The sequence below is a fragment of the Papaver somniferum genome, chromosome 3, assembly GCF_003573695.1.
Source record: "Papaver somniferum cultivar HN1 chromosome 3, ASM357369v1, whole genome shotgun sequence".
In the NCBI taxonomy this organism is placed as follows: Eukaryota; Viridiplantae; Streptophyta; class Magnoliopsida; order Ranunculales; family Papaveraceae; genus Papaver; species Papaver somniferum.
The window spans coordinates 71867327-71895172 of record NC_039360.1 but is presented as its reverse complement, the minus strand read 5'-3'; the positions used below and the strand labels follow the sequence as shown (position 1 = coordinate 71895172).

The following is a 27846-nucleotide window of genomic DNA, read 5'->3' as shown; positions in this document are numbered from 1 at the left end:
ACACAATTGAAAAAAATCGGATTGATTCAAAAGAATCAGTTCATGAACATTTTAGCCACGGTTTGTAAAGATTGCGTTCCTTAATATATAAATGTATTTTTTCATGAGTATGAAATCATACTTACCCGATTTTAGAACTTGAACCACTTTTGCAAACGGGTACACAAATTTAAGTTCCGGACATTGGTCACAAGCCGACAGTTTGAAAACGGGTATGCAAACTTTAGCTCCAGACCGAACTCAGTTGAAACTGTTTGCGAACGGGTGCGCAAACTTGGTTCCCGGAATTCAATAGTTAAATCAGTTTGCGAATGGGTATGCAAACTTAAGTACCCTGACTTAAACAGTTGAATAAGTTTGCGAACGGGTATGCAAACTTAACTTCCGGTCCTGAATTCTATCAAAACAATTCGCACACTTAGTACATAAACCGTAATGTATCCAGACATGAAACATTCAATCATTGAAACATTCTTACAAGACGAAAATAGTTGTCTTAACTCCTGTTTCAATCATTGAAACATTCTTACAAGACGACAATATTTGTCTCACATAAACTATTAGCTTATAAGCAATTTTCAAGTGATCGAATGATCAATACGAAAAATTCCGAGTCTACATCAAATGACTGTCTCACACAAATCATGTAAGATGTTACCAGGTGATTTTCATATGATCATCTTTTGACTTTCGTCAAGAATAATGATGAACGTAGTTAAAGCAAAAAGCTTTCCAACACATATTTCGAGAAAGATATAAGCGAGTTAAACTCAGCTCGAAATATCAAATGTGTATAATGTAAAGTCTATATAGCTATACGACTTTGTCTCAATTGGAGATATAATAGAATAGACTTCTGAGTGATAGATGAGTTCCAGTATCCACATACCTTTTGTTGATGAAGTTCCACAAGCTCCCCTTAGTAGTTCTTCATCTTTAATCGATGAACGCCATGAAGTCTAAATCTCAACCATACATTCTATCCTAATACGAGACATAGCTATAAGTAGACTAGAAATCAAGACTTATAGTTTTGACAATAAGCTTGACAAACAAGCTTGGAATAGAAACGCTTGAGAGTTCGACCGAACAGTGCTCTAACAGTAGTAACCATACTTAGGGAAGTGCAATCTGACATAAACTTCACGCATGTCTTTCCTCTTTGTGTATCACAGTAAAGTAATACAATTACACTGCGAGGAAATCATGCATAAAAGAGGGTGAACAGTAAGGGCGAATAATAAGTGACCTAAAGGATCACCTTGTTGAACACCAAGCGCCGATGATAAAGTGAATTCATTGTAATATAATTTTGGCCGCCTTAGCGTAACAAAATTTCAACCCACCTGGCGATACTTGGACATTTGTTCCGTACTTCCATAATCATGGTGGACCAGTTTACTAAGTTGAAGGAATTAGTAAAGTTGACTAGCATCATAGTCATATTATATTGTCCCCATTTTAATTCAAGTAATCTATTTGTAGAGTGAAGAATGGCCTCACCTCCACAGGGGACACCCACCCCAAATTCATGATTACCTAAATAAATTGCCATTTCCTTTGCGTACTGAAGACGCATCCAAATTAGAGCATAATATCCTCCAAATGGTCCCAACCGCAATCGGTTTTAATCCTCCCCAAGGCTTGAGCAACAGAGTTAGAGGGGCACTCTCCACAAATTCTCCTAAAACCAATGGACACTTATCTCCCAACCATAAATTAACAACCCCTGAAATAGACGTTAAGAGTTCTTCAAAAACTGCGGCAGCAACACCACTAAGAGCATCCACCAAATTTTGGGCTCTCAAACCATCCTTCCATAGGACGTCCCCCTAGGAAAACTCCTAATCGCACCCAAGGAGGATTTAGCATCCACAACGACAGCACCGACAGTGATAGAATCTGAAGGTATGCGTGGTGGTGGAGCTTGAGGATGTTTAAGCCTTAATTCATGTAGAGTATCGGGTGTAGAGAGAGCAATACCATTCGAAGAGAGAACACGAATATCGACAGTATAATGGCCTGAACTTAACTTCCAATTACAAGCATCCCATTTTTATTTTTTTTGAGAATTAGACATTTATTGACTGCGAGAGTTATCTCCAATTCAGTTGTTATCATATACAACAATGCTAGAGTTCATTTTATACCTATGTTACAAGAGATAGTTCATGTTATGGAAAGAAAGAATAAAAAAGATTGAAACGGTATTATGGTACTTCTTGCCATGTCCAAGGCAGAGTCGAGTGGTCTTTCTGGAAAAAAAATTTTGATCATGCAGAGCGGGTCAAAATTGAATGGGCACTTTCTCAATTGTTGGATGTCCCAGATGTGACATCAGCAAACTGTAGAGATAACTGGAGTTAAACACCCGTTTTTTGTTGAAATGTCGTATCTTCCCAGGATATATTTCACATATCTTATTTTTCAATTTACCAGAATCTTCGTATTGACCTTTTGTTATTTAAAAACTTCTACTTAGCAAAGTGCCACTAGAAAATTTTGGCTTTAGACCTCCAGAAACGCAGGACCGGGTCTGATTACCTGCAGTACTGTAAGAGATCTTGAAAAGCTTCATATTTGTGATTTAGTTATGCAAGCACATGTTTTATTTCAGATGGTTAGAATAAAACTTTAGGTTTCCAAACAAATAGAGATATGAAAAATTTCTGTGGCGCCAAAAATAAAGGACGAATACGAAGATTTTGGTAAGTAGAAAAATAAGACATGTGAAATATATCCTGGAAAGATACGACAGTTCAAAAAAATGGGTGTTTAACTCTGGTTATCTCTATTGTTTGTTGATGTCACATCAGGGACATCCAACAATTGAGAAGGCACACGTTCAATTTTGATCACGCGCTGCACGATCAAAACTTTTTCCGGTCTTTCTTGATTGATATTCTCAAATATCTTGGTATTTTCGTATGACTGAGGTGCTCTTATCTACAATGTATTAGTACTACCAATAATTTTATCATGCTTGATGGATGTTGTTAGAGCATAGATCGCTTGAACCCACCAAGCGTTGGTATGTCAAGTTTGGTTGTCATATTTTAGTGAATCAAAACTTATTTAAAGAGTCGCTTGATTATTTACTAGAGTCAACTTCTTATAGGTTAGCTATAAAGTTACTAGGATATGAGACTTACAAGTATTACGTGAAGACTTGAAGAATGTGAAGAAGTAAAGAGCTACATCGACGACATCATCCTTCCTCTTGAGGTTAGTAGTATTTGACTTGAACTATTTCATTCCTAACATATCTTTCAAGTCATGCATATTGAAAACATAACTGTGAAGCTTTGAATGGTTATACTCTAGTTAGACATAGTATTAAGTAATTAGAATACGAAGTATAACGTCTATCTTTTGAACTTCGTAAATAAGACATCGACATAATCGTATGAATGCTATTGTGATTATGTATGGGTATGGGTGAAGATTTCGTCCTAGGAAACAATGTTTTACATTCTTTTAAAGGAAGTACAATTCATAAACTTGTTTTCTGAATCGAAAGGGAAATCGCTAGGCTTATTGGTATTGTTATTCATTGCAAATCTTTGGATTACCAATATGTGTGTTTAGTATAACCGCTCATAACTTGTTTATGTATCTTGGTAAAACTGTTCACAATGCCTGACTTTTGTATTGGTATGACTTTTATTAGTGAAACAGATCTTAAGTAATCACCTGAGATGGTATGATCGATATATTATAATTGGTATGACCAACTCTATACATTGGGGTACCGATCCTAGTAAGAGGTTCTACCGATCACAAGTATGTGGAATCGATCCTTGTAAGAGGTACAACAAGTCTTAGTAATTGGTAACCGATCCTATGACTTGTGCAACCGATTACAAGTAAATACCATAATTATGTGGTAACCGATCCTAGTACCTAGTCAACCAATTTTTGGAAAGATAGTGTGACCGATCCTAGTACCCACATGGAGGTAGAACCGAAGCTTTGTTTTTTGGTAGAACCGTAAAACCCATTAATGGTGATTTGATAGGATAATCAATCACATAGTTCTTGGAAGTCAGATGAACCAATTCTAAACTCGTTTGGAAGTGTGGCAAATCGGTTCCAAGATTGTAAATATGAAAAAGGATTTACAAAGTAAAGATATATACATACTTTGAGCATGTGCAGTAATTCTTATCTTTTATTGTTCAAAGATATTCCTTAATAACTAAAGGAGAATCCTGAATCGAAATAAATTGAGAATCTTTTAATTAAGGTTTTTAGTTTTATATGCTTTTAATTTCCAGCAATTAAATGCATATCTTTAGAAAATAAAAATTGGTAATGTGCATTTACTAATTGGAGATTTTCTACTAAGATTTCGGTCAATATTTGGATAGAGCATTTACAGGAATTATGAAAACCGTTTTTGGCTTTATTGCATATCTTTGAGAATATTCGGCTTTGGAAATTCCTTGGTGTCCAAACATCCTTGGTCTATAAATATTGAAGTTTGCATTTCGATCAAACTAATCCTCGGAGCCGACAAAACTACCTAGTTGTGTTGTTACTGGTGGACCATCTATTAGGAGAGGAAAGTACCCTAATTAGGCGAAATCTCTTACGACCGCTCGTTTTAAAAACTTCTTTGGGATTGGGAAGCTCTACGAGTACCGTTGGTGGGAAACTAGATAATTGCAGTTTATTATTAGTTTTCAATTGATTTGATTGACTAACGGTTGTTGAACTTTGATTGTACCTAGTTTGTTTATGCTTGAGAATCTCCTCTTCTGATATAAGATTCACTCAAACTAGATCGAAGTATCGACGGGGATCTTTAAAACTGTTTGTAGATATAAAGACGTCTTGGGATAATCCATCGTTAACAGACTCCGTTTTGATTGTGATTGATCACAAAAGATTCAAGTTGATTGTGTGCAGGTGTTTATTGAAGATCTAAGAAGATTTGAAGACAAATAAGATTTATTATTTGAGTTCATAATCTTTGGTGTGCACAAAACTTGATCGGCTAGGGATCCAACTATAATCGGTTTATCTTTGTGATAACCTTGATTGATTAGTTGAGTAGATCCGCATCAATACATTTCTTTGTGATTAATAGTATTGATTGCATAGTCTAAACAATTACTTTGGTAGTTGTTGAATAGATAGATCTAAGAACCTGACAAAGGAGTTTATTGGGATAAACGGAAGAGCCTTTTGTCAAACTCATATCACGTTGTTTGAAAAGAGTTGTTACCAAACATATTTGTTGTTCCTTTATTGTTTGGAATACGAACCAAAGGAATTGTTCCAAGTGCGTGACTTATTGCAAGTTGGAGGCGCAGGGATACTGAGGGAACTAGGTGAACTATAGGTTTAGTTGCTTGGTCTCCACTATACGAAGTTGGTTTAAATTTTGTATATCGGCTTAATTCTGAGAGTATTCAATTCTGGACAAGCACCGGGGTTTTGCTGCACTTGCGGTTTCCTCGTTAACAAAATCTTGTTGTGTCTTTTACTTTTTTATTTCCGCAATTATAATTGCTTTTATTATAATTAGATGTAAAATACACAAACACTAATTCCTATTTACTTGATAGCAATCCTATTGTGTTTCGTTAAGTCCGAACCTATTATCAAGTAATCATACTTCGTTGTTGTATTGTCTCGATCTTGTATCCATAGTCAATCACATAAGTTATCTTGTTGTCGTATTGTCTCGATCTCGTATCCATATACGATCACACGAAGTGTGAACCAGTTAGTTGTATTGTCTCGACTCAGTCCATAGACAATCGCTTTCGGAGAAAGGACTTATAGGTGGAAAAGTTTTAGATTAAGGTATATTTGGGTACCTCGTCTTTTCAGATGTCCATGTCCATCTTTCATGGCTACTAGAGTTAAGACAAGAGTATCTTCATCTCCTTATGTCTTTATATTATGCATGTAATCGTTAACTACATATCTCATACATGCTGAAAATAACCGGATGATTCATGATGTAACCACTAGAAAAGAGATTCCAAGTGTTTTACACCACCGATGATTGCCTCACATTTGTCAAAGCTTCCCACAAGGATATAATAACTTGATGGCTTTGATCAAAAATTTTAGAAATATGACTGATCAAGTTATCAATTTTAACAAATCTGATTGTTTCTTCAGCAAGAATGTTCACTCGAACATGCTGACTCGCTTATTAATGTTGTGAAAGTTAAGAAAATTAATCTAAAAAGGAACATCTGGTTTATTCATTGGTAGGAAAAACTAATTCTATTAGTCATTTATTTGATCATTTTGATAAAAAAAGGTTGCGAAATAGAAAGGAAAGAAACTTACTCAAGATGGCAGATTCATATTGGTATAATATGTTTTGAAATATTCTCCTATATATATTATATGAATACTTTCCTCGTACCTGTCATCGTAATTCAGAAAATGGAACAATCTTAAAGGAATTTTTTGTGAGGAAAGACAAGTTCAGGAAGTGTCTACATGAAGAAAAAAATGCAGAAATTAGCATCTAGTCCTACAAAATTCAAGGAGGTTTGGGGTTTAAGGATTTAAAAATCTATAACATAGTTATGTTACTCAAATTGGCTTGATCTCTTCTTTGGATGAGTGGGTCAAAATCTTGAAATGTAAATATTTCAAGAGTTATCATCCTTTCCATGGTAAGAAATTATTAGACTCATCATGGATCTAAAAAGGCATATTTGGCTAGAAATTATTGGAGAAAATACAATTAAAAAAGTTAAGAATGGGATAAATGTTCATGTATTTATGCACAATTGGGTACCTAATGCTTTTACTTCGTTTCGCAATAGTTATCCTAATTCCAATATTGAATATTGAGATAATTAATAGTTTTTTCACCAGAGATGATGCTCAAATGGTATCAACATTAGAATTTCTCTCATTTGAGAGAATATGTTAACCTAGCCGTACACTAAAAACGGTGATTTTTCCTTTGAAACCTCTTATAAGGATCATATTAGAGAGCTTAGTTTCTCGCAGATCCCCGTGTGCTCAATCTACTTACAAAGCCATTTGGTACTTTCCCATTCTACCCAAAATTCAACTCTTCATATGGAAACACATTAAAAATGTACTCCATACAGGAGCCAGACTTTCGCAGTACATAAAACCAATAAACCCATGTTGCCTGTGTGATACTAACTCAACCAAAAAAAAGATGAGCATGTTTTTCTAACTTCTTATATGTGAAATCCTTTTGGGCTAACACTCCTATTGGGCAGTATTATGTTACTTTTGAAAATGTCTCTACCATATTTAACGAAACCTGGTCCGAAAAATGGTTGAAGAGTAGTCAAAGTCTAACAGCTAAATAAGCTATTTTCATTACATCTTGGAGTATATGGAGAGATATGTGCTTCAGAATTTTTCAGAACAAGACTGTTACACCATTGAATACAACCAACTCTGCTTTAAAACTTACAACATACATAGCTCAATGTCTTCTTATATTAAGTAATCAGCCAGTTTTGACTGATGCAATTATTCAGACTCCAAATAAAAGTGGTATGCATGACGATGGTCACATACTATATTTCCAATTTTTATTCTTTGTGATGCTACTTATTATACAACTAATGACGTTGAGGGATATGGTCTTCTGTTAACTAATATGGCTGGGGCTTTCAAAGGATGTAAGCTCATCAAGGGAGTAACTAGATCAACTTAAGAGGTAGAATGTATTGCATATTTAAGGCAATTAGATAGATGGAGAGTAACAACATTAATAGTTTCTGCATTTGCAGTGATACGAAGAATGTTATCACTTATTTTAATAATAATAATTTCCAACTGTATTGATTTAGTCAACCTATTTTAGATGATTATCAATTTCTATTGAACCAGGTGATTATCAATTTCTATTGAACCATTTATATCTCTCTCGCTGATAAAACAACTAAACATTATCGGAGAAATCATATAACTGGTGAATAATCGGTGTTGAACCCAACTTCTCACGGCTATTAATTTCTTTTGTGAAATGAAATCTCTTTTCTTAGCAAAAGAAAAAAAAATGAATTGCATCTCTATCCTAGTGTTGACGAAGTTGTTTTCTTGCTTCTTTTGTCATTTATCGGCTCGTTTTTTTATCTTTTTGCAATGAAAATGAAACAAAAAAAAAATTGGCATTACAAAGTCTATTTCGTAGTTTCTTTAACAATCTTTAGATTTTTCCAGTGTTCAGAACTCTTTTTACCCCTTACCAAATCCAATAAACCTTTTATAATTTCCTTCCATCCAAAAAGTTACCACCCTATTCAGGATTCAGATGCATCAATATTTCTGCACTTACTCCTTGGTAGGTGCCTGCACCATTTCTTAGATTTAGCCCATGACCTAAATTAGAAATAATAAGAAATACAACTTGCAAATATATTGATTTATTTTTTTTACTACGATTCATCGAGAAATCCAATTTGATATAACCCATTTTCCTTGTTTGATACAAAATCAGAAGAACTTAATCATTAAAAAAAGAAACTACAGTAGGTTGTTTGTTTATTTTTAACTCAACTAACTCGTCTAAATCTGATTTATCTGAATTTGACTCATCACATTTAAAGTTTCCTCGGTTACAGGAACCCTTGAAATGCTCGACTACATAAATCTTCCAATGTTTCTCCATTTCATCTTCCCATGTTTCTCCGTTTCTTTCTAACTATCATCTTAGTCTGGATTCTTGCATTCGAACTTCCACAAATCAATTAGTCTGGATTCTTGCACTCGAACTTCACAAATCAATAGTTTGTTTGAGCCTCTTTTTCTATTGGTTGGGTTCGAATGCGTAGATTGTTAGAGTCACAGATAAGCCATGTCTGGTCCTATTCCGTCTCATGTAGGGAAGCTTCATACCAGAATTGTTTGTAAGTTTGCAGATTGTGTAGAACAAATTTAACATATAAATATGCTTTAAATCTTCATCACTTTGTATTCTGCTTATTTTATCTAATTTAATCTCGGTGAAAGGCAAGTTTTGGTACTCATTTATGTTGCTTGCCATTTGATATTTAGCTTTTCTCTTTGTTATATGGAATGTAGATATCCCATCCTCTCAAAGAATACTTATTTGTGTGCTTCTTTATTGTATAATTTTCGCTTTCACTAATTCATGTTGGTAATTCATATGCAGATGTCTATTCAGACTTGGTATCTCTTGATTTCCCTGGAAAAGTCATATGGTATGTAACCAACTACGGGCTCCATCTCTTAATTTTCTCTTATATATTTGTATGATGTGTTTTCCTAATGATGTTTTTGATTTTCTCCTAAAGTTTCCTTATGGTGTAGTACTGGATAAGATCATTCACCAACTTTTTATACTGATGATTTGTAGTGAATGACGATAGAGCTAGGGAAAATAAAGAATTACAAAAGTGTTGCTTGAAATCAGTGTATGACCGTATTTCTGCTACATCTTTGGCCGTATTAATGTGTTTCAGGGTATACAGTGGCCCGTAAACTTGCAAGGTCTGCCATAGGAAAGTAGCTGGCAAGGAAGGTGACCAGTGGTGCAAGAGATGACATCTTATCTCTATTACAAGTTTTGTTCAGTATGCATAGGCGTATGTCGTAGGAAAGTAGCTGAAATCTTATCTCTATTACAAGAAGGTTTTGTTCAATACGCATAGGCGTATGCATTGGCGCAATTTCGATTTATATTTACGACAGTTCAATTACTTACTCCCATTGCACTTACAAACTCAAATTATTTTAACTAATGTTAAATATCTACTTGCTTCATTTTGAATTTCAAGACCCTACCAGATCAACTATTTTTGTGTCCTTCAAATCCGAGGTCGAAATGATTGTTCTCCACCTAGCAATGTACATGGTGTTGATGCCAGAAGTGCACTACAAATTCCCAGCAGCTCCTGTGTGTATTGTTGTTCGTTTTTTTGGCCATCATTAACCTCTAGGGGAATTTTGGACCCAAAAATGTGTGACGCATATCTGTGTTTTCGTCGTAACCCATATGACAGTTCTTTGAATTTTGATGGCCTTATTAGTGTGATCTGGCACCAGCATGGGCTACAAAATCTTAGATCCTTTATTCTTTAACCGGTAATCTTCTCTTTGTTTTGGTGCTTTGCAGTTTTACTTTTTGTGCCTGTTCTTGCTATGATTAGAGGTTCGAGCCTTCCACGACTCTGTTTTTTTAGTTGCTCTAAAAATAAAGCATATAAATTAAATCAGCACTTAGCAAACAAAGTGGAGAAATATGTTTCTGAAGGGGTTATATATATGGCTGATAAAATTTCATAGATATGTTTTACAATAAGGTTAAGCTAAGCTAAATTGATTCCAGGACAATAATCATTATGTGGTCACTTATAGTATAAAAATAAAAATGATACTTACAGTGATATTTTTTAGCCTGCATGTGGTGTCCACTTCACAATTGATATATCTATTCTTCACAATGGAATATACTGTGTAAAAGGTTTCTGATATGTTTTGCTTTTGTGGTTTTGTTATTGGTCTTTAGAGAACATGTGAAGTTCAAGGTGATGTCTTTGTTATATGATGAAATTTTAGTGGTTTAGGCTCATGACATTCAATAATTTTAATTACAAACTTGACACTTATTTCCGGTATTGGCTATGTTCGCATTTTTTATTTGAAAAGTTATAAAGCACATGGTAATTTTCTTTTTGGAGTCACTTTATCTATTTTTTTAATCGGGTTGTACAAGGTGTTCCTGTTGCGATATAGGGGTGAGTTCTAGTGTGTTGACTCATTAGTTAAAGAGTATGAATGTTTTTGTCGATGTCAGACCAAGCACACAAAGATTCACTTATTTATCAGATATGGTGTTTGCAGATATAAATGGTATATGGAACATGGTGTATCGGTACAAGGCAGGTGTGAGGTGATTGATGAAAAACGGGCATTTGGAGTAATTGAAGACTATGTCATACACCTAATGCTTTATCACTCCTCATTTGCACTAAACTCTTTGGCTTTGACTTGCTCTACAGAATCCGAATTCCTTAAATATCAATTACATTTTTAAGGAATCTTATAGTTTTGATATATATAGTTACCAACTATCATTTCTTTTTCTATATTTGAACTTCCTAAAAAATTTCATATGTTTCCCTGTTAATTAGTGTAGTTAATTATTATCATGTGTATTGTTTTTTCTTAGTCTGGAATTCCTTTTTTTTTTTACCTTTATTGTATTGATATGTTGTGGTACTTCATAGCACTGCTGATTTGAGTAGTTATTGGAAATAATGAAATTTCCAATAGATCGCATGGGTGATTTGTATTATCCCATTGATACGGTTAATTGTATAAGGAGTTCTGATCACCATATTGGTGAAGATAATTAGACATCAATGATATGTTGCAAAAATCATGATGGATTTTGTTTCACTTTTTTTTCTCTTTCTTGAATTATAAACTTTGTTTCAAAGTTGTGCCTGTTGGAATGGATGGAATAGACAAGACGGCTATTGCTCAGTTGTTGTATAACCATTAGAAAGCACAATCTAATTTTGGCACTGGAGTTTGGGTGTCTGTAGTCTGTACCCCTATTTCCTGTGAAGTATACGAAATCCAGGTTAGTCAGAGTGCAAGTTGGAGAATGTGGTGACTACTCTATTTTCTGTGCATAAAATTGTAGCTTGGACTATCACTCTTTTAAATGTATAGGCTATGCAGTAGTCTTACTATAAAGGCATGAAGCAACTGCCTTCGTCATTATGTCACCAAAGGACCATGCATGTTGTAAGTGGCTCAGTACTCTATGTTAGCACTGAAATTTTATAGGTTTTTTTTTTTGTGTGGCTTTGATGATTCCCTAGACAATATCTATTTGGAAGTATGTTTTGTTTCCTCACCAGTGCTATTACAGTATGTAATTTTCAGGTAGAAGTTAAACTTTCAGATGGAAGACATCTGTTTCCAGAAACCATCATATCAAATGCATCGTCAACCCTTAAAACACCATTATTTCTTTCTCCACATGGTGATTAAAGCAGGCATGTTTCCCCCAGACAAAGATGGCCAGCATTTCGTTCTTGAGGTAATACGCCATTTATACAAGAGACATCCTGGAAGTCTATCGAAAACCTAAAACACTGCCACAAGATTTCTCCTCAAAGGCAAGTGACTTAAGTAGTTTTTTTTCTTTTTGGGATAAATGAAGTTTTTTTGGAGAAAGTGACTGTAGTTGGTGTTAAAGAGTTGAAGATTTAAGATCTATATGTTTCACAAGGTTTGAACATTAATTGTAATTTTGTTATTAATACATAAATTAATATTGGTAAATTTTGTTAATCCAAAAATTTGAATATAGGTGTTCGCATGAGTATAATACCGTTGTACCGGAGTCGAATGAACTTAGAATAAGTTAAATATCTTAAATCAGTCTTACCAGCCGAAAAAAACTTTGAAGAGTCACCACAATACGAAGTAATAATCCAAAGCCCGAATCGTTACGGCACGGGTCATACACTAGTCAAAAAACTGAAAAGAAAAACAAACGATAAGACATCGTACTCGCAGCCGGTTAGATTCCGATAAAAGTCAGTTAAAAAAAAAGAAAAAAAAAAGAAAAGAAAAGGTGTAAATGGTCATGTGGTGTACAACATATCTACATCTACACAATGAGCAGATCCCCCATATTCCAGAAGCTCCGAAGTCCGAACTGAACCGACTACGAACTTCTATTTTCCAAAACCCAAATTCTTCTCTTCATTTAAAACCCTAAATTATACTCCACAAAAACGAAATCAAACCAAAAAAAAATCTTCTCCCAGAAACAGAAAGATGTTTTTCTTCTTTGTTGGAGGATTAGAGCAACAAGTTCGTCAGGTATTGAAGACTGGAGCAGGTAGATGCATCATGTGTGGATCTAAAGCTGATTTAGTAGACTACGAGAAAGTACTAAAATTGTTCTTCGTACCAGTATGGCGTAAACCTGGAAAAGAACCATTTATGCACTGTACTAATTGCTCTCTCTTTTTTCCACCTCTTCAAGAATCTGCCTCTCCTTCACTTCCTGATATCTTGCGATGTCATTCTTGTGCTCGTGTTGTTGATCCTCAGTTCAGTTTCTGCCCCTTTTGTGGTTCATCTCTTTAAATCTCTTGTTAATTTGCATATACAAGGGTTTTTGTGCTATGCTTTGTCAGGGTTTTTAATCTTTGATACAATGAAATGAAATGAAATATGAAATTCTGCTTGGTATGTAATTGCAAGAACAATCGCGTACAACAATTTTATCGAAAATCTGATTGAATGTTTGATTTTGAGATGGTTCTCACCAACAAAAAGATAGAGTTTAAGGCTCTAATATACAACAGCAATAGCTTGTGTAACCAAAATAAAAAACTAGAAGAAACAAATGCGGCTCAGCTCTGTACACTTTTTTCGTTTATTTTACAAGGGTGCATCATCTCTCTTTAATGACTGTTGCCAATCACCATGATTCTGGAGATAGATTTGAACCAGCTATCAGCAACACTATCATGGGGAGTCATCGTCGTTAATGTAGTAATTTTGATCGGTTTTATCATGGAGAGATTTTCTTCTGAATGATGAACAAATTTTACAAAGCAGTCTCTACATGGAATTACTGTTGAAAGGTAATTGTTTAACTCCTTTTTCGACTGCTTCTCTCCATAACCTGTATCTTACTCCTAGTTTATCATATGTCACTGGCAAGTTCCACACATTTGCACCCTTTATCATTCTTTCTTGTTGCCCCAGTACTAGACGAAGATCCTCGTTCAGAACCTGCATTTATTTTTTACAAAGTTATGAGAACAACTAATGCATAGGTTAAAACTTATATGACACTTCAGTTGTTTAATGTTCTGTTTCATTCCTTTCCACACTAACTTTTGTACTGTTATAAAATGGGTATATTTCTATGTTGTTTCTAGGATGTCAGGTATCCAATATAAAGCTGTTTCCCAGTATTTCTTGTGGGCATTGCTAATTGACACTGCTGAAACAATGACTAGCGATGTTCTGTGTTTGTCTGTATTTTGTTTGTAAGGATGGGATATGATTAACAATTACCTTATTGGCGAAATACCTCCAGAGGAGGTGCATCAACGGGATGTGCTGAAGGATTGGAGCAAAATCCAGTGACATTCTGTACAGTAACCGTGTCTTATTTTTCGAAGAAGGCAGGCAAACATGAAGCTGATGAAGATGAGTTGCACACTGGCGGGTGCTCTGCCCCTCTAGTTTTCCTGGCTTTGAGATTCCAATAGTCGAGAGGACTATACATGGTGGTTTGAACTCCATGTCTATAGGGTATGGGTCCCAGTATCCTTGCAGACCCGTTTCAGGAGTCAGAAATTTCACAAAGCTGAAAAAGATTTTACTCAGATTAGATATTATATGATAAAGTTATACTTGCAAGAAACGATAATAAACAACTTCAAAGTACAGTTTTTCTTTCCTATGATCTACATGATTCAGAATGAGTGCAGGTGAATTCTCGGCAAGGAGGGACAAACCTTGGCACACTCCATCCCTTAGCGAAGGTTGACGTGTGAGTGAAAGGTGCGTGAGCAAGATCTAGAAGGTTATCCAGTAGTAGTCCATGCTCAACTGGCAGTTCCATGACAAGCTGTGGTTCAAAAAGCAAGACATGAATCAGTTAACTACAGACCATACACATAATTGGTTCAGCTGCATGCTTTTTGCGTTTACTCTCTTGAAATTTTAGCAAACTCCACAAGTTTTGCTTTGATGAGAGTTTCTGTAATTAATGAAAGCATCTGAAAGGTAGGGTATAAATTTACCTCTGCGTGGATTCTAAAACCCAACGGAGGTTGGAGGGAAGGAATGCTGTCGGTTGGAGTTTCATCGCCAGGCCAAATCCAGATCATACCATCTTGCTCTAAGCACGGCAATGACTTTATCTTCACGTTTTGCAATTTTGTTGATGGCATTTTCTCACATTTTCCGTCTGTTGAGTATTCCCATCCATGATAAGGGCATGTAATGCGACCCTCATTTACAGAACCAAGGTGAAGAGGGCACGCTCTATGAGCACAAGTATTCTGAACACAACCAGGACTTCCATCTTTCCCACGGAATATCACCCATGGCTCCTCGAAGCAATCTATGGGAAGCTAAAACCAAGACGGATGTATTTAAGAACTGGTTGATTCTTTTCTGAACAAATTAATAATCTCATCTTTAATATATTTGAATTTGTACAAAGAAAGACTGAACTTTCTGATATCAAGTCACTTACCATGGTGTCTTCTTTCAGGTCTGCAGTGAAAGCCATTGGGTACCAGAAATTCTTTAACCGGGGATGATAGTCTGGTACAGGACCTGATATGTTAAGTTTCTTCCGGGATAATTTACTTTTCTTGGCTTCCTCTGTTGGGGTAGGCGAGGGAGTGCTAGGAGTAAGGACGACGCACTCAGTTGGAGAAAGGGCGATGCACTCATTGTCTGTTTCTGTCGCTGTACTGGTGTCTGGTAATAGTTTGTCATTTACTAATTGTTCCATATATGCTAGCTTGTCTAATGCTGTAGAAACCCTAACTTCTGACATGTGAACCTAGTGTAGTCATAAACAAAGGTAAAAACAGTCAATTATAGACTACAGCAGCTACTAGTGAATGTGTTTTGATCGGATGTTAATTTACAATAGATATTCTGTTTAATATAAGTGACATACCTCTTTATGTGCTTGTGCTAGCTCTTGTTGTAATTCTGCAAGCTCTTTCTTAACGGTGCCAATAGATTTGTACTCACGTGCCAATGGATTTAAAACGTCTACAACCTGTATAACCCCAGAAACCAAATCTTTTATTGGAAAAGGATGAACTTTAAATTACAATCGGGTAAATTTCTTTAGCATCAACTTAAACTAGAACCAACTACGTAGAATTCTAGAATGAGCAGAATGCCCATCCGTTGCCTAGTTGTGTCTGAAAGAGTGAAACCGGTTTTACTACCCCTATATATATTTGGTATCTGCAATGTTCTTCTCTATACTGTATCTATCTAGAACCTTGTGAATCTTGTGATGGTTTCAAGTCTTGGGTAAGTTCTTATTGAATTCGATTATTTGCGTGACAAAGAATTTGATGGCAACTTACTAAAATACCCAAATTTGAAATGAAATTTTAACGTTCCAGGCATACCTTGTCATGAAGAAGAACAATTGTAAGTAGATCTTGTCTAGCTCTCCAATCACAGTACTGAATATCAAATCTAGCAACTTCTAAAGCTTCATTTGCTTCAAAAACTTTCCCTTTGTTCTGGTGTACCACTCTACTTGCCCTTGGATCCTCCACTTCAAATATTGTACTCCAATCATGTTTCTTCTCTAGAAACCCTCCTCCACTTTCACCAATTATAGCAAACACTCTAAACCCTCCTCCTCTAACATCCTGCACCATAGACCAATAACACATTCAATCAACTGTCACTTTAACTAACCTAACTATTAACTGATTTTATTGTTACCTGACACTAAAAAATTGACCCCAAATTTTGTGGGCAAAATAGAAATAACAAAGAAACTTATACTTTCACTTACCCTCCTGGTGTTGATTAGTTTAGAGCATCTACTGAGAGATATTGGCAGTGATAAAGCTGCTGCCGTTGTGACTGTAATCATACTTCTTTTTCTCAACAAGTTTTTCAGGAATTGATGAAACTGAGAAACTCTAGTATAGAAAGTACTGATGATGAAAGGAGGAGGGGGAGAGAGAGAGGGTAACTGGAAGAGAGAGAAAGTTGAGTAGATTTCTGTGGGAGAATTTTATTAAGAAGGATTTTGTTAGATAAGAGGTTGGAGTTGGTTGAAATCTCAGTTGCCCTCTCAGCTGTTGCCAAATGGACGAGTGTGTTAACCAGGTGGCAACTCAGTGTTCCACACACTTAAGTTATAGGGACAAAAGGGTTTCCTTGGTTGTGATTGGAGACTTTGGTTACGTGGGGTCCGACTTTGTTTCTTTATATCTTGCCAGCTATGCATTTAGGTGATTTCTTTGATTTTTCATTTATCTTTTCAGCATTTTGGAGGAAATGCAGAATATGAAAAAACAAAAATGGGAAATTGGATTCCGAATATGACATATTACTAAATACAAACCCGTTCAAAGATTTTTCATTAAGATGTTTGGAGCATAATCACGATGATTCCCTTTCAAAAAGAAAATGGAACTCCAGAGTCCAGAGCAATATATATATTTATTTATTTATTGAAATTAGAGAGGTTACATATTAGAAAAAAAGAGGAAAAGGAAATACAACTCCTAGAAACAATTTTACACATAGCTAGTTTTGCAAAATTGTTTTCCGGTGAGATAAAATTTGACTTACATCAACCCTCTGAGCACATCAATCTCATAGTTCCATAGAATTATAGACTGTTTTATGATTAAACATAGTTCTTCAACCATCATAGTTCTTCCACCAAAAGTTCTATTACCTCTTTCCTTCCTATGTGACAAATATTAGCATAAATAAGTATCTCCCACACCTTTTTATTTCTGCCATGTAGCCTAATCCCATTTCAGGTCTTGAACAACTCCGATGCTAAAGTTAGTATGATACAGGAAACATGACTAGCTTTATTGAAATACCCCGACACCTTTTTTGCAAATTCACATTGTAAGAATAAACGGCTGGAAGTCTCATCCTCTTTCTTGCAAATACTACATAAACTTCTTTGAATATCAATGTCTCTATATTTTAATATACTCAAGGTACGCAAGGAATCATGAAAATTTGCCCATAGCATAAAGTTAATCTTAGGAGGAATACTTTTCTTCCACAGATACTTCTCAAAGTTACAAACTGCACCATCTGCACCATCTTGAACTTGAACTTCATACCCTTTATTTATTGTATACTCCTCCAATAATGAAACAATGACATCTTCTTTAGAAATTTGTTTAGTCAGGAGCAGATACATATAGAGTTATCCCTTATTACCTGATAAATTCTACCCGTTGATATCAACATCATCAAAAAACACCTTACTATGAAGTTTCCGTAACTCACTGCAAATGGCCAAGTTGGAAACCAACCGCAAGCTTTTAATAATCATGCTTCCATTCTTCACAGTTTTATAAGGCTCCATTAATTCAAGAGCTAGCTAAATATCAAACATCCTCCAGACCAAGCTCAGATCCTTTTGCCAGATATACAATCCCAAATAATATGGTCAAGAGATTCATTATCTTTTTTGCATATATAACACCTAGTTGGTATCTCCCTACCCAACTTTTTTATCTTCATATCTTGAGTAGCATACAACACTCCCGACTCCAATTTTTTTTTTCTAATACTGAACATCACAGAACGCCGAATGAGATTAACAGTTGGACTATCATTATATCTAGTTCTCAATGTGCCTTGGCAGACTTAACTGAGAAAATTCATTGCTGATCGAGATCCCAAATCTTATAATCTTCACTGCCAGCAATAACTAGTAAATTATTAACATCAATTCCAACTGTCATCATATGTGTACGAATTCTAAGAGGGATAATCCAAACACCATTGATAATTAAGTCACTCACCTTTAAAATAAAATCATTTATAACCAAATATTTTATGCCAAGTCTTTTAGCAATAGAGAAATCACCACACGGATTATCAAAATATAAGGAAGTATTAAGATCATTACCTATGACAAAACGAGCGTGATGCTTCACAAAATTGTATATCCATATGATTTCAGGGAACACAATAGAAATGACTTTGTAATCTATCAAGTTGTCATTACACTTGAAATATTTTACCTTTAAAAACAAAGCCCAGGCTTACCAGAGCCCCTAACTTTAATCCACAGTTTCATTAACATGGATTTATTAACAATATCCAATCTTTTAATTTCTAACCCTCCTTCCCTACGTGGAAAACACAAGCTATCATATGACACAATAAAAGGCTTGCGCTTATTCGCATCACTAGCTCATCTCAATCATCTTCCTTGGCTAACGATAAATTGACATCCAGAACCAGAACCAATCTAGCTTGAAAGGAAAGCAATTCACTCTTCCATCTGGATAAATTGTCTATTTTCTATTATTTTCTCTACCACATGTCTTTATGGATGTTTCTGATAATACCTTTCTTTAGCTGCACACCCAGGTACCTGCCAGGAAAGCTAGTCATATTCATACCTAAAAAGTTTGCAATGGAAATAACCCTAGACTTAGAGCCACCTCCACAATAGAATTTACTCTTCCATCTACTTACAGTTTGTCCAGAAGCACGCTGATACATTCTCAAAAGGTCGACCAAACTTTGAATACTATGCCAATTACCATCACAAAACACCAAAATATCATCATCAACAAATAAAAGATGCGTTGAGGCTGGACATCTCTTACTAACCATGTAATTTTATCCGTTTAGTATCAAACAATTTAAAGATATTACGCCTAAGAACATCTTCAATAAGGAAAAAAATCAAAGGTGAAAAGGGACCACCCTAGCGCAAACCTTTGCTTATACCAAAAAATCCTTCAGGACCGACATTTGCTAAAACAGAAATTTTAGCAGAACGCAATGTTTAAAATCTAGTTATACCAGTTTTCCGAAAAAACATACCTTCCAAAAACCTCGACAAAAAATTCCATCTGACAGTGTCAAAGGCCTGGATAATATCCAACTTCAAACCCATATTTCCATGCTTTCTATTTATATCAATTACATAACTCATCTCAGAGGCTAAAGCGATATTTTCATAAATACTCATACCCTTCGTAAAAGCCACTTTTCTTCAGAGATCAAACTATCCAAAACCTTAACAAAGATAACCAGAATTTTGTTAAAGATTTTGAAAAAGAAATTATTAAGACCAATTAGTCTATAGTGCTTGATAACATCAGGCGTATTAAACTTAGGAATTAGAACAATAAACTTGAATTAATGTCATTCAGAATTTTCTTCATCTCCCAACAATTAAGAACTTCCTTAATCAGATTTCACTTCCCAACAATGTCTATAAAAAATGCCAGAGAATCCATCTGGACCAGGTCACTGTCATCCCCCAAGTCAAAGACAGCTTTCTTAATTTTTACCTCACTAGGCGTGACATCCATGACACAACTATCTTCAGCAGAAATACTAGCATGCTCAATATCAAATATCATAAGATCAATATCTAAAACTCCCCCATTGAATTTTTCATTTATAGTGGTTGAAAATATAATCACTAATTTCATCCTACAAAAACAAGGTAGAGTTAATCGAAATTTTAAGCCCAAAGATTGTATTTTGGTTCCTTCTCATATGAATGCTATTGTGAAAAAAAAAACGAGTATTTTGGTCTCCATCCTCCATCCAAGTATCTCTAGATTTCATCTTAAGCAAAACTGGATATTCAATTCGAATATCCTCAACCCTATGTCTAGCCAAGATGTTATAGGGTATGCAGTATATGTTATGGGCTTGGCTATGCTTAGTCAATACGCCGCAATTATTCGACTATCGATCATGATTTGATCATCAAATTGCGATCTAGGGTTTAAGTCTATGGCAATATGTCAAACCTAGATTTGCCATTTCGGTACAAATTTGAGTACGACAATGACGTTATAGTATGTTCAAGGAACTCGGTCGTGGGAGTTTGCAACTTGAGACGATACTGATATGACTATGTACCAAATATCATACCCTTGGTAGCATGTTATTTTAAGAATGACGTCAAATCCTATTTTGAATACAAGTTATGTCATTCATGTAGCATAAAAGGTGTATGTATTGGCACACATGAAATAACAAGGTTTATGCTAGGGAAAGCCCTCAAATTTGGCATGCATATACATGTTTAAAATAGCTACAGGACTACCAGGTCCGTTAGTTGTATATGCTTTGTTGATTCTCTTGCGGAATACAAACTTATTTATTACAAATATCCTAGTCCTGATGCCAGGTCAAGGATTTTCATTACGTTTCTGCAAATAGGGCAAGACCAATTTACCATGATCTCCCTTATCAAAAACTCACCATAAAAAATTGCCACCATTTTTTCTCCTCCAGTCTCAAAAAATAGTATTGCCGTATAGCCGTAGCCAAGTTGCTGCTGAAGTTCATGTCTCTTAATACGGTTACATAAGGCATGAACAACTGAAACAAAAACACTATCAAAATCCAACGTAATAGAACCCATAGATTTCAAAAAAAAGCTTAAGTATAAAATCCCTAACAGAAAATATGAGGGTTGAGCTCGAAAAAAAAGCCCAAAGACTCAGAGCATTTCTTTTTATTTCTTTTTTGTTTCTTTTATTTTATTTTAAGATATAAAATAAGGCAAGATAATAAAAGTAACAAAATTAGCAAAAATCTACATTAACCGACTACGAAAGGATAGGACTCAAAAGAACGCCTCTTAAAAAATCCACTTAAAAATAAAGTTGACTACACAACTACTTTTAACCTCAATAACACAAATGCTTTACCTCCATTCAAAACTAAAGTTTGACTACAAAGCTATTTTTCACCGAAAGCAACAATACATATGTTTTCTAAACCTGAAAACACTAGGGGTATCAAAATACACCACCAACTTTTTCTTAGGCAATCTGTATGGACAAACTCAACACAACTCCAAGAGCTAAACTCAGTCAAGGAATAATGTCTAGAGTTATATCTATCTCTCTTGCAATTAGAACGTTTACAGAACCAAATCCGTGAACCTAATTACAAAGAGATAACTTGGACGGTACCAAATACCAATATCAAAGAATCAATCAAGTCGTATCCAACAAACAAGGTCAGATGTATCTGCTATGATTGATTAACGCAAACCCTATGATATTTCAATTATAAAGATAAACAATATAATGCAGAAAAAGAAATAACACAGACATCAGAAATTTTGTTAGCGAGAAAACCACAAATGCAGAAAAACCTCGGTGCCTAGTCGAGATTGAACACCAAACCGTATTAAGTCGCTACAGACACTAACCTACTACCAATTAACTTCGGTCTGGAATGTAGTTGAGCCTGGACTCAGTCTCACACCGATTCAGGTACAGTTGCGCTACTTACGCCTCTTGAATCCCAACAGGATTCCACACAATTGATTCCCTTAGATGACGCCAAACCAACTAAGAGTTGCTTCAACTCAATTGAAGACTTTGAACTAATCTGCCTCTCACAGATTAATCTTATATAAGTGATTTCCTTTACCATCAAAACAGATTTCGATCAAGGTGGTTTGGAAATCGATAGCAATAGACAAAGTGATAAATCAACAATCAAACAAGATCATGATACTCAAGTTATCAAGATAAAAGATAACTGGACCTGGCTTCACGAATCCCCATGAAGTCTTTGTAGTTGCTAAACCCTAAAAGGGTTTCTGAAGAGGACGACTCTAGATACAAATAGGACACACCAAAAAGTAGTGTCGGGATTGAAAGATTCCAGTTGCTTGGAGTTTCCCTTTTATACGCAATCAAAGCATATGTTGCTTTAGGTTTAAGATATGATAGATTTGGAACCAAGCAAACAATATCCACCGTTACATGAATCTTTGAATATGCACTCTGGTTAGGTGAAACCGTAACCGAACCGTGTATAAAGACTATGTTCAAGGTGGTTAGCCGAAACTAGCCGATTTGAACTTAAAAACTTAAAACTGACATTAACCTTGAGCCACAATCATGTGATGAAATAAGTCTAATGGTTTAGAGAATTAATCAAATGCTAATTATCTCGTAGAAATAATTTAATCGTACTTGAAGATAATCGACATGGTTAGTAAATGCACAAAGTACAAATAACATAGTCGTTCGTGACTCGGGTCAGTCAGAGTACGTGTACCGGTTTGTAAACATTTAAAAAAACCAATTTCCATAGTTATCAAAATAATTTAGGTATGCGTATCAGTCTGGAAACTTTAAGACTACGACCTGTTCCGGAGTCCACATAATTATTTTATTTTGCGTACCAGTTTGGGTACTAAACCGAGTTCAGGAACACATAACTATTTTAGTACGTGTACCAGTTTGTACATTAACCCGGTTCCGTAACCATATTTCCAAAATGGTTTGCATACAAGTATGCATACCGATATGGTTCACGAGTTGAACCGATTTTTACATGGTGTACATAAGAATATGCGTACCACAAATATGCAAGTCGATATATATAACTACTCATCTACGTTACGAGTACATGTAATACGGGTTCAGACTTATTGCAGTTTTCCCAGTTTGTAAGACTGATAACACTGTCTTGTATCCGAATCTATAGTAGTTCTATATTTCTCTCTAAATCGATTCGAAACATTCCCGAATAACATCAATGACACATATCACTATTACATGCTATTTTCGAACGATAAAACTTGAATCATGATTTTGATTGCAAACAATAATTAAATTGTCCTTCACCGAAATTCATCAAGTATGAAAAAATGTTCATTAAGCTTAGTCATTATATTTCGAGAACTAATTATCAAGATAAACTTGACTCGAAATTCTTGCCTATGCATGATAGTCTAATTAGTTATGCGACAATGTCTCAAGGATATAAAAGTGAATATAACTTGATAAATAGGTGGTTCAGTCTTCACTTACCTTTTGTTGATGAATTTCTCCAAAAGCTTCGGTTGATCTTCGCTTTCAAACGGTAGAACGTAATGATGACTGGTTCATTTCTCAACTACCTCTATCATAGACCGAGACTTAACTAAATATAGACTAGAAATCAAGATATAGTTTTGAAAACTAAATTTGACAACAAGCTTGAGATAGAAACACTTGTGAGTTCGACCGAGCAATGCTCTAACAAATCCTCCTTAGCAAAACTAGAAAACTACGTGGGCGATTTTTGAGGTAATACTTCGACACCAAGAAAACACAGAGATTTTCTTTCACACCGATTTGAAAACACAGAGATTTTGTTTCACACCGATTTGATGATATAAGCTAACCAAAAACCATAATTCCAGAAAATAAAAGATACTAAGAAACTTGAGCAAATATGCATAGAAGAAGTAAAACCCCTTAAACTCGCCGGGAAAGAGCCAGAATAATCCTAAATCCATCACATATATTAATTCCAAACATACCCAATTAAATACACTTATCCGACTCGGTTTCATTTGGCCATCAAGCCCGACATCTCAAAAAAGTACTACTCATGATTCATTCGTATTGAATCTGATTGTTGATAGAACTGGTCTTGATGGTATTACTGATTGATCTTCTTCCTTTGGGTGCCGATTTGATGGATTAAAAGACAAGGGATATTTCTATGTTGCTGATGAGTGCCAAATATTGTATATATTTATCCCTTTCTGTTGGCATTTTAACTCATCTTTTGTGCATTAATTCTACATTTTATCCCATATTCTGTATTTTCATTGTTTTCAAGAATAAATATTTTTATTAATTAATTTTGCATTTTTAGGTAGTAAATAAAGTTCGGATGAGTCGCGGAGCGAAAAGAGCAGAAAAGTAGTGAAAAGCCGGGAGAAATTACGCAAGGAAGCCGCGAAGAATGGTGCGCACAACCTCATTTTCTACACACAAAAGCGCCTCCGTTCTCAGCCATCAGATCATTTCTCAGAAGCATCCGACGGTCGCTCCTTCATAGATCATCAAAATCTGATGTCCCTGCAGAGCACCACAGCGCTGAAATTCCAAGCCTTCAGATTAGATGGTAGTTGAATCCAACGGTCGATCCCTTGCTGTTCATCAACGTTTGATATCTCCGCCTTACACTAAAACACCTAACCCCATCTAGAGCCGTTAACTTCGTTGTATAAAAAAATCCAGCGGTCGCTACAAGCTTCACTTCATCTCACCGTCCGATTGATCTTTCATCTCCCAATCCCACGGCTCAGCGTCGCAGATCATCAAACTCGATACACTCGCCTCACACCCTAGCGACCGAGCACCACCCACCTAACCAGACACACCCCCCTTCTCTCCCAAACCATCGAGCCATACCCTCTCCACCATCTTCTCCACAGCAGAACCACCTTCCCCTTCCACCTGCTCCACCAACTCGCTGCCACCACCACCAACTCCACACAAGCCCTCAAATCTCTTCCATACGTAAACCCATCACTACCCTACCCCTCTATCAACTTATTTCATCATTTCTCAACCCTTTTTCTCTGAAACCCTAGGATTAAGGGATGATGAAATAAGTTAGGTTAGAGAAGCAATTGGAGGCGTGGAGAGGTAGAGGAGTACAAATGGAAGCATGGGTCGAGAAGAATTGGGAGTTATCACATCAAATTAGGTAAAATATCTAACCCTAATTTTGACTGATTTGGGGGAAAAATTGTAAAACCCTAATTTCTGTTAGGGAGAGCATAGGGAAGCTAGAGTAGGGAGATGGGTATGATTGAATTAGGTGAATTAGGTAAAACCAAACCCTAATTGTACTGTTTTTAATTTGGGAATTTTTTTGGTAGAACCCTAATTGTGTCTGTGGGTATAAATATGTAGTGTGGGTGTGTTGTAAAAACCATGTTTGGGTTAGCCAACATCCAGGACTTTCATGTCCTGTTAATTTTAGTTCAACTTTAGTCCACAGTTAAATTTTAAGTGTTATAAAATCTTGTCAATTTCAGTTGTGATGTTTGTAGTGTTTAGAAGTTCAGTTTCATGTTCATGTTGTATTCCTGTTATGCTTGTCTCCTGTTATTTAGTTAATGTTCATGTTCTGTTAATTCCTGTTTAGTGTGTAATGTTATTTATGCTCACTGCCATGTAATGTTTGTGCACTGTCATGTTTAATTCACTGTCATTTGAAGGAATGCTAGGCTAGATTTCTTAGAAGCTTTGTGCTGATTGTGTAATGGAAGAAATCAGTGCTTAAAGCAAGCTGATTTTCTTGCCATTCCCTGTGTATGCTTAGGTTGCAGTGTTGATTGTGCATTGGGAGAAGCTAGTGCTTATAGCAAGCTAGTTTTCAACCCATTCTATAGGAATGCCTGTATTCTTGCCTTAGTATTGCTTCTTGTCAGTTTCTTTATCACCCCTGCCCTTGGCTTAGGCCTTGGTTCATCTTGTGTTGTTTTCTGTTGCTGTTTTTCATCTTGTTTTGTTTTGTTTTGTTTTTGTTCACCCTGTTGTTGCTGTTTAGTTTTTCCATTGCTTTTGTTCTGTTGCTTCTCTTATTCCATTTGCTCTGCAACTCTCTTGTTTTGCTTTCCATTGCTTGTACATTCTATTTGCTTCCCCCTGCTGTGTGCTCTCTTGTGCTGCTGTGCAGCTCTTTCTTTGCACTGCTTGTGCAGCTCTCCTGCCAAGCCAAGTCCAGTTCCTGCAGCCAAGCTCAGATCCCATCCAACTGAGGCCCATTTCATTAAGGCTCAAAGCCCAGTTTAGGTTAAGTTTAAAAGCCCAATCCAATCAACTGTGGGCTTAATCAAAAGCCTAAGTTTAAGGCCAAAGCCCATTCACACTTCAAAGACCAACTGAGCCCAAGCTCAGTTCATTTTATTGTGAACAAACCCATTAGCACTCAAAGCCCAATTTAAGCCAAAAGGCTTCATAGCCCAATAGCAATTTAGGAAACCAATTAGCTAAACACTCCAAAACACACCCGATCTCTGTGGATCGACCCGTACTTGCACGAGCTACAGCTGACGACCGTGCACTTGCGGTATTACTGTAGGCTTCCGTTTCATCGCTTCATTTTTATACACCTTTCCGGACCTGCCAAGTTTTTGGCGCCGCTGCCGGGGATAATTTTTTACACCTTTTCAAAGCCTAACAAGTTTTTGGCGCCGTTGCCGGGGACCATTTTGCATTTAAATATAATATCTTTGAGGCCTACCAAGTTTTTGGCGCCGTTGCCGGGGATTGGTGCTGTGTTTTATCTGTGTTTTTCTTTAGCTATTTTGTATTTCATTTCATAGCATTTGCATCTGCATCTGCTTCATTTCATTTGCTATTGGACCTGCTGATTCTGAACCTGTTTTTCCTCTGCTGGGACGCCACCAAGGAAAAGAACCAAAACCCAACTGGGTTTTTGCAACAATATCAGAGCAGCTGGGCTGTGCTAAAAAGGTAAGCCTAAACCCATTCCATTGAGAGAACCCAACCTGTGGGCTTCCAAATTTCTTTAATTGTGGGCTTGTAATAATTAACCCAATTTTTTGGGCTTTTTATTTTTCTGTTGGGTTTGTAATAATTTATTTGTGGGCTTGTTGTTTAATTTGTGGGCTTGTATTTATTTTGTGGGCTTGTTTAAATTCTTCCATTGGACTTGTATTTTGGACTCTGGGTTTAAACCCAGCTGAGCTTATAACTGATTGTGGACTTGCTTCCACTCAAGAGTGGACCTCGAAACCAAAGTTTTAAAACAAACGTCGGGCCTTAACCAACTGGGCCAAATTAAACTTTCAAAAATTAAAACTTGAATTTTCGTAGGCCGCAGCCTTCATTTCATTAGAGGCTTGCGCAGTGGGCGTGCTCCCATTTCAAAAACCAAATTTTATTTTCTTTAAAAAAAAAAAAAAAAAAAAAAAAAAAAAAACCAAAATTTTCTGCTTGCTCCCATTTCAAAAACCAAATTTTATTTTCTTTGTTAAAAAAAAAAAAAAAAAAAAAAATTTATTTTCTCTCATTTCAGTCCAATTTTAGTGTTTTGAAACTTTCTATGTCTCTACACTTTTTCTTTTGGGTTGATCCTCAACTCTTTAGATTGTTAGTGTATGGTGAATTTTTTGTATATAATCCAGTAGATAAAATTTTAAAAACCCTTTTGTTCCTTTTGTATATATTTTGCTAATCCAATTTGATCTCGGCTAAAATATGTTGGATTGTTTGCCTTGAATAACGGAGTTTTAATTCTGCTTTCGCCGAAATCGGGTATTCTCTCTCCTTTTACTCTACTCAGCATGTCCCTTTCCAT

General features: G+C 35.8%; 2 protein-coding genes across 2 annotated transcripts; one reads left to right on the top strand and one right to left on the bottom strand.

Annotated features, from left to right (window-relative positions):
- The first annotated feature begins 12631 nt into the window (after positions 1 to 12631).
- LOC113356467 lies at positions 12632 to 13204 on the top strand. The gene has a single exon (XM_026599619.1). The coding sequence runs from the start codon at positions 12787 to 12789 to the stop codon at positions 13099 to 13101; it is 315 nt and encodes a 104-aa protein (XP_026455404.1). The 5' UTR covers positions 12632 to 12786; the 3' UTR covers positions 13102 to 13204.
- Positions 13205 to 13250: 46 nt separating this feature from the next.
- LOC113356466 (chlorophyllide a oxygenase, chloroplastic-like) lies at positions 13251 to 16744 on the bottom strand. Its single transcript, XM_026599618.1, has 8 exons — positions 16538 to 16744; positions 16140 to 16388; positions 15671 to 15775; positions 15236 to 15550; positions 14778 to 15110; positions 14490 to 14602; positions 14044 to 14338; positions 13251 to 13755 (listed from the first exon to the last, which is right to left on the bottom strand). The coding sequence occupies exons 1-8, from the start codon at positions 16616 to 16618 to the stop codon at positions 13582 to 13584; spliced, it is 1665 nt and encodes a 554-aa protein (XP_026455403.1). The 5' UTR covers positions 16619 to 16744; the 3' UTR covers positions 13251 to 13581.
- Between the last annotated feature and the right edge of the window lie 11102 nt (positions 16745 to 27846).

Bases quoted from the DNA above. Each gene is read 5' to 3' on its own strand.
- LOC113356467 (XM_026599619.1), top strand. From the start codon at position 12,787: ATGTTTTTCTTCTTTGTTGGAGGATTAGAGCAACAAGTTCGTCAGGTA.
- LOC113356466 (XM_026599618.1), bottom strand. From the start codon at position 16,618: ATGATTACAGTCACAACGGCAGCAGCTTTATCACTGCCAATATCTCTC. The intron at 15,776-16,139 runs GTATGCCTGGAA...GGGGTTATACAG, and splicing joins TTGTTCTTCTTCATGACAAG to GTTGTAGACGTTTTAAATCC. The intron at 15,551-15,670 runs GTATGTCACTTA...TGACTACACTAG, and splicing joins TAGCACAAGCACATAAAGAG to GTTCACATGTCAGAAGTTAG.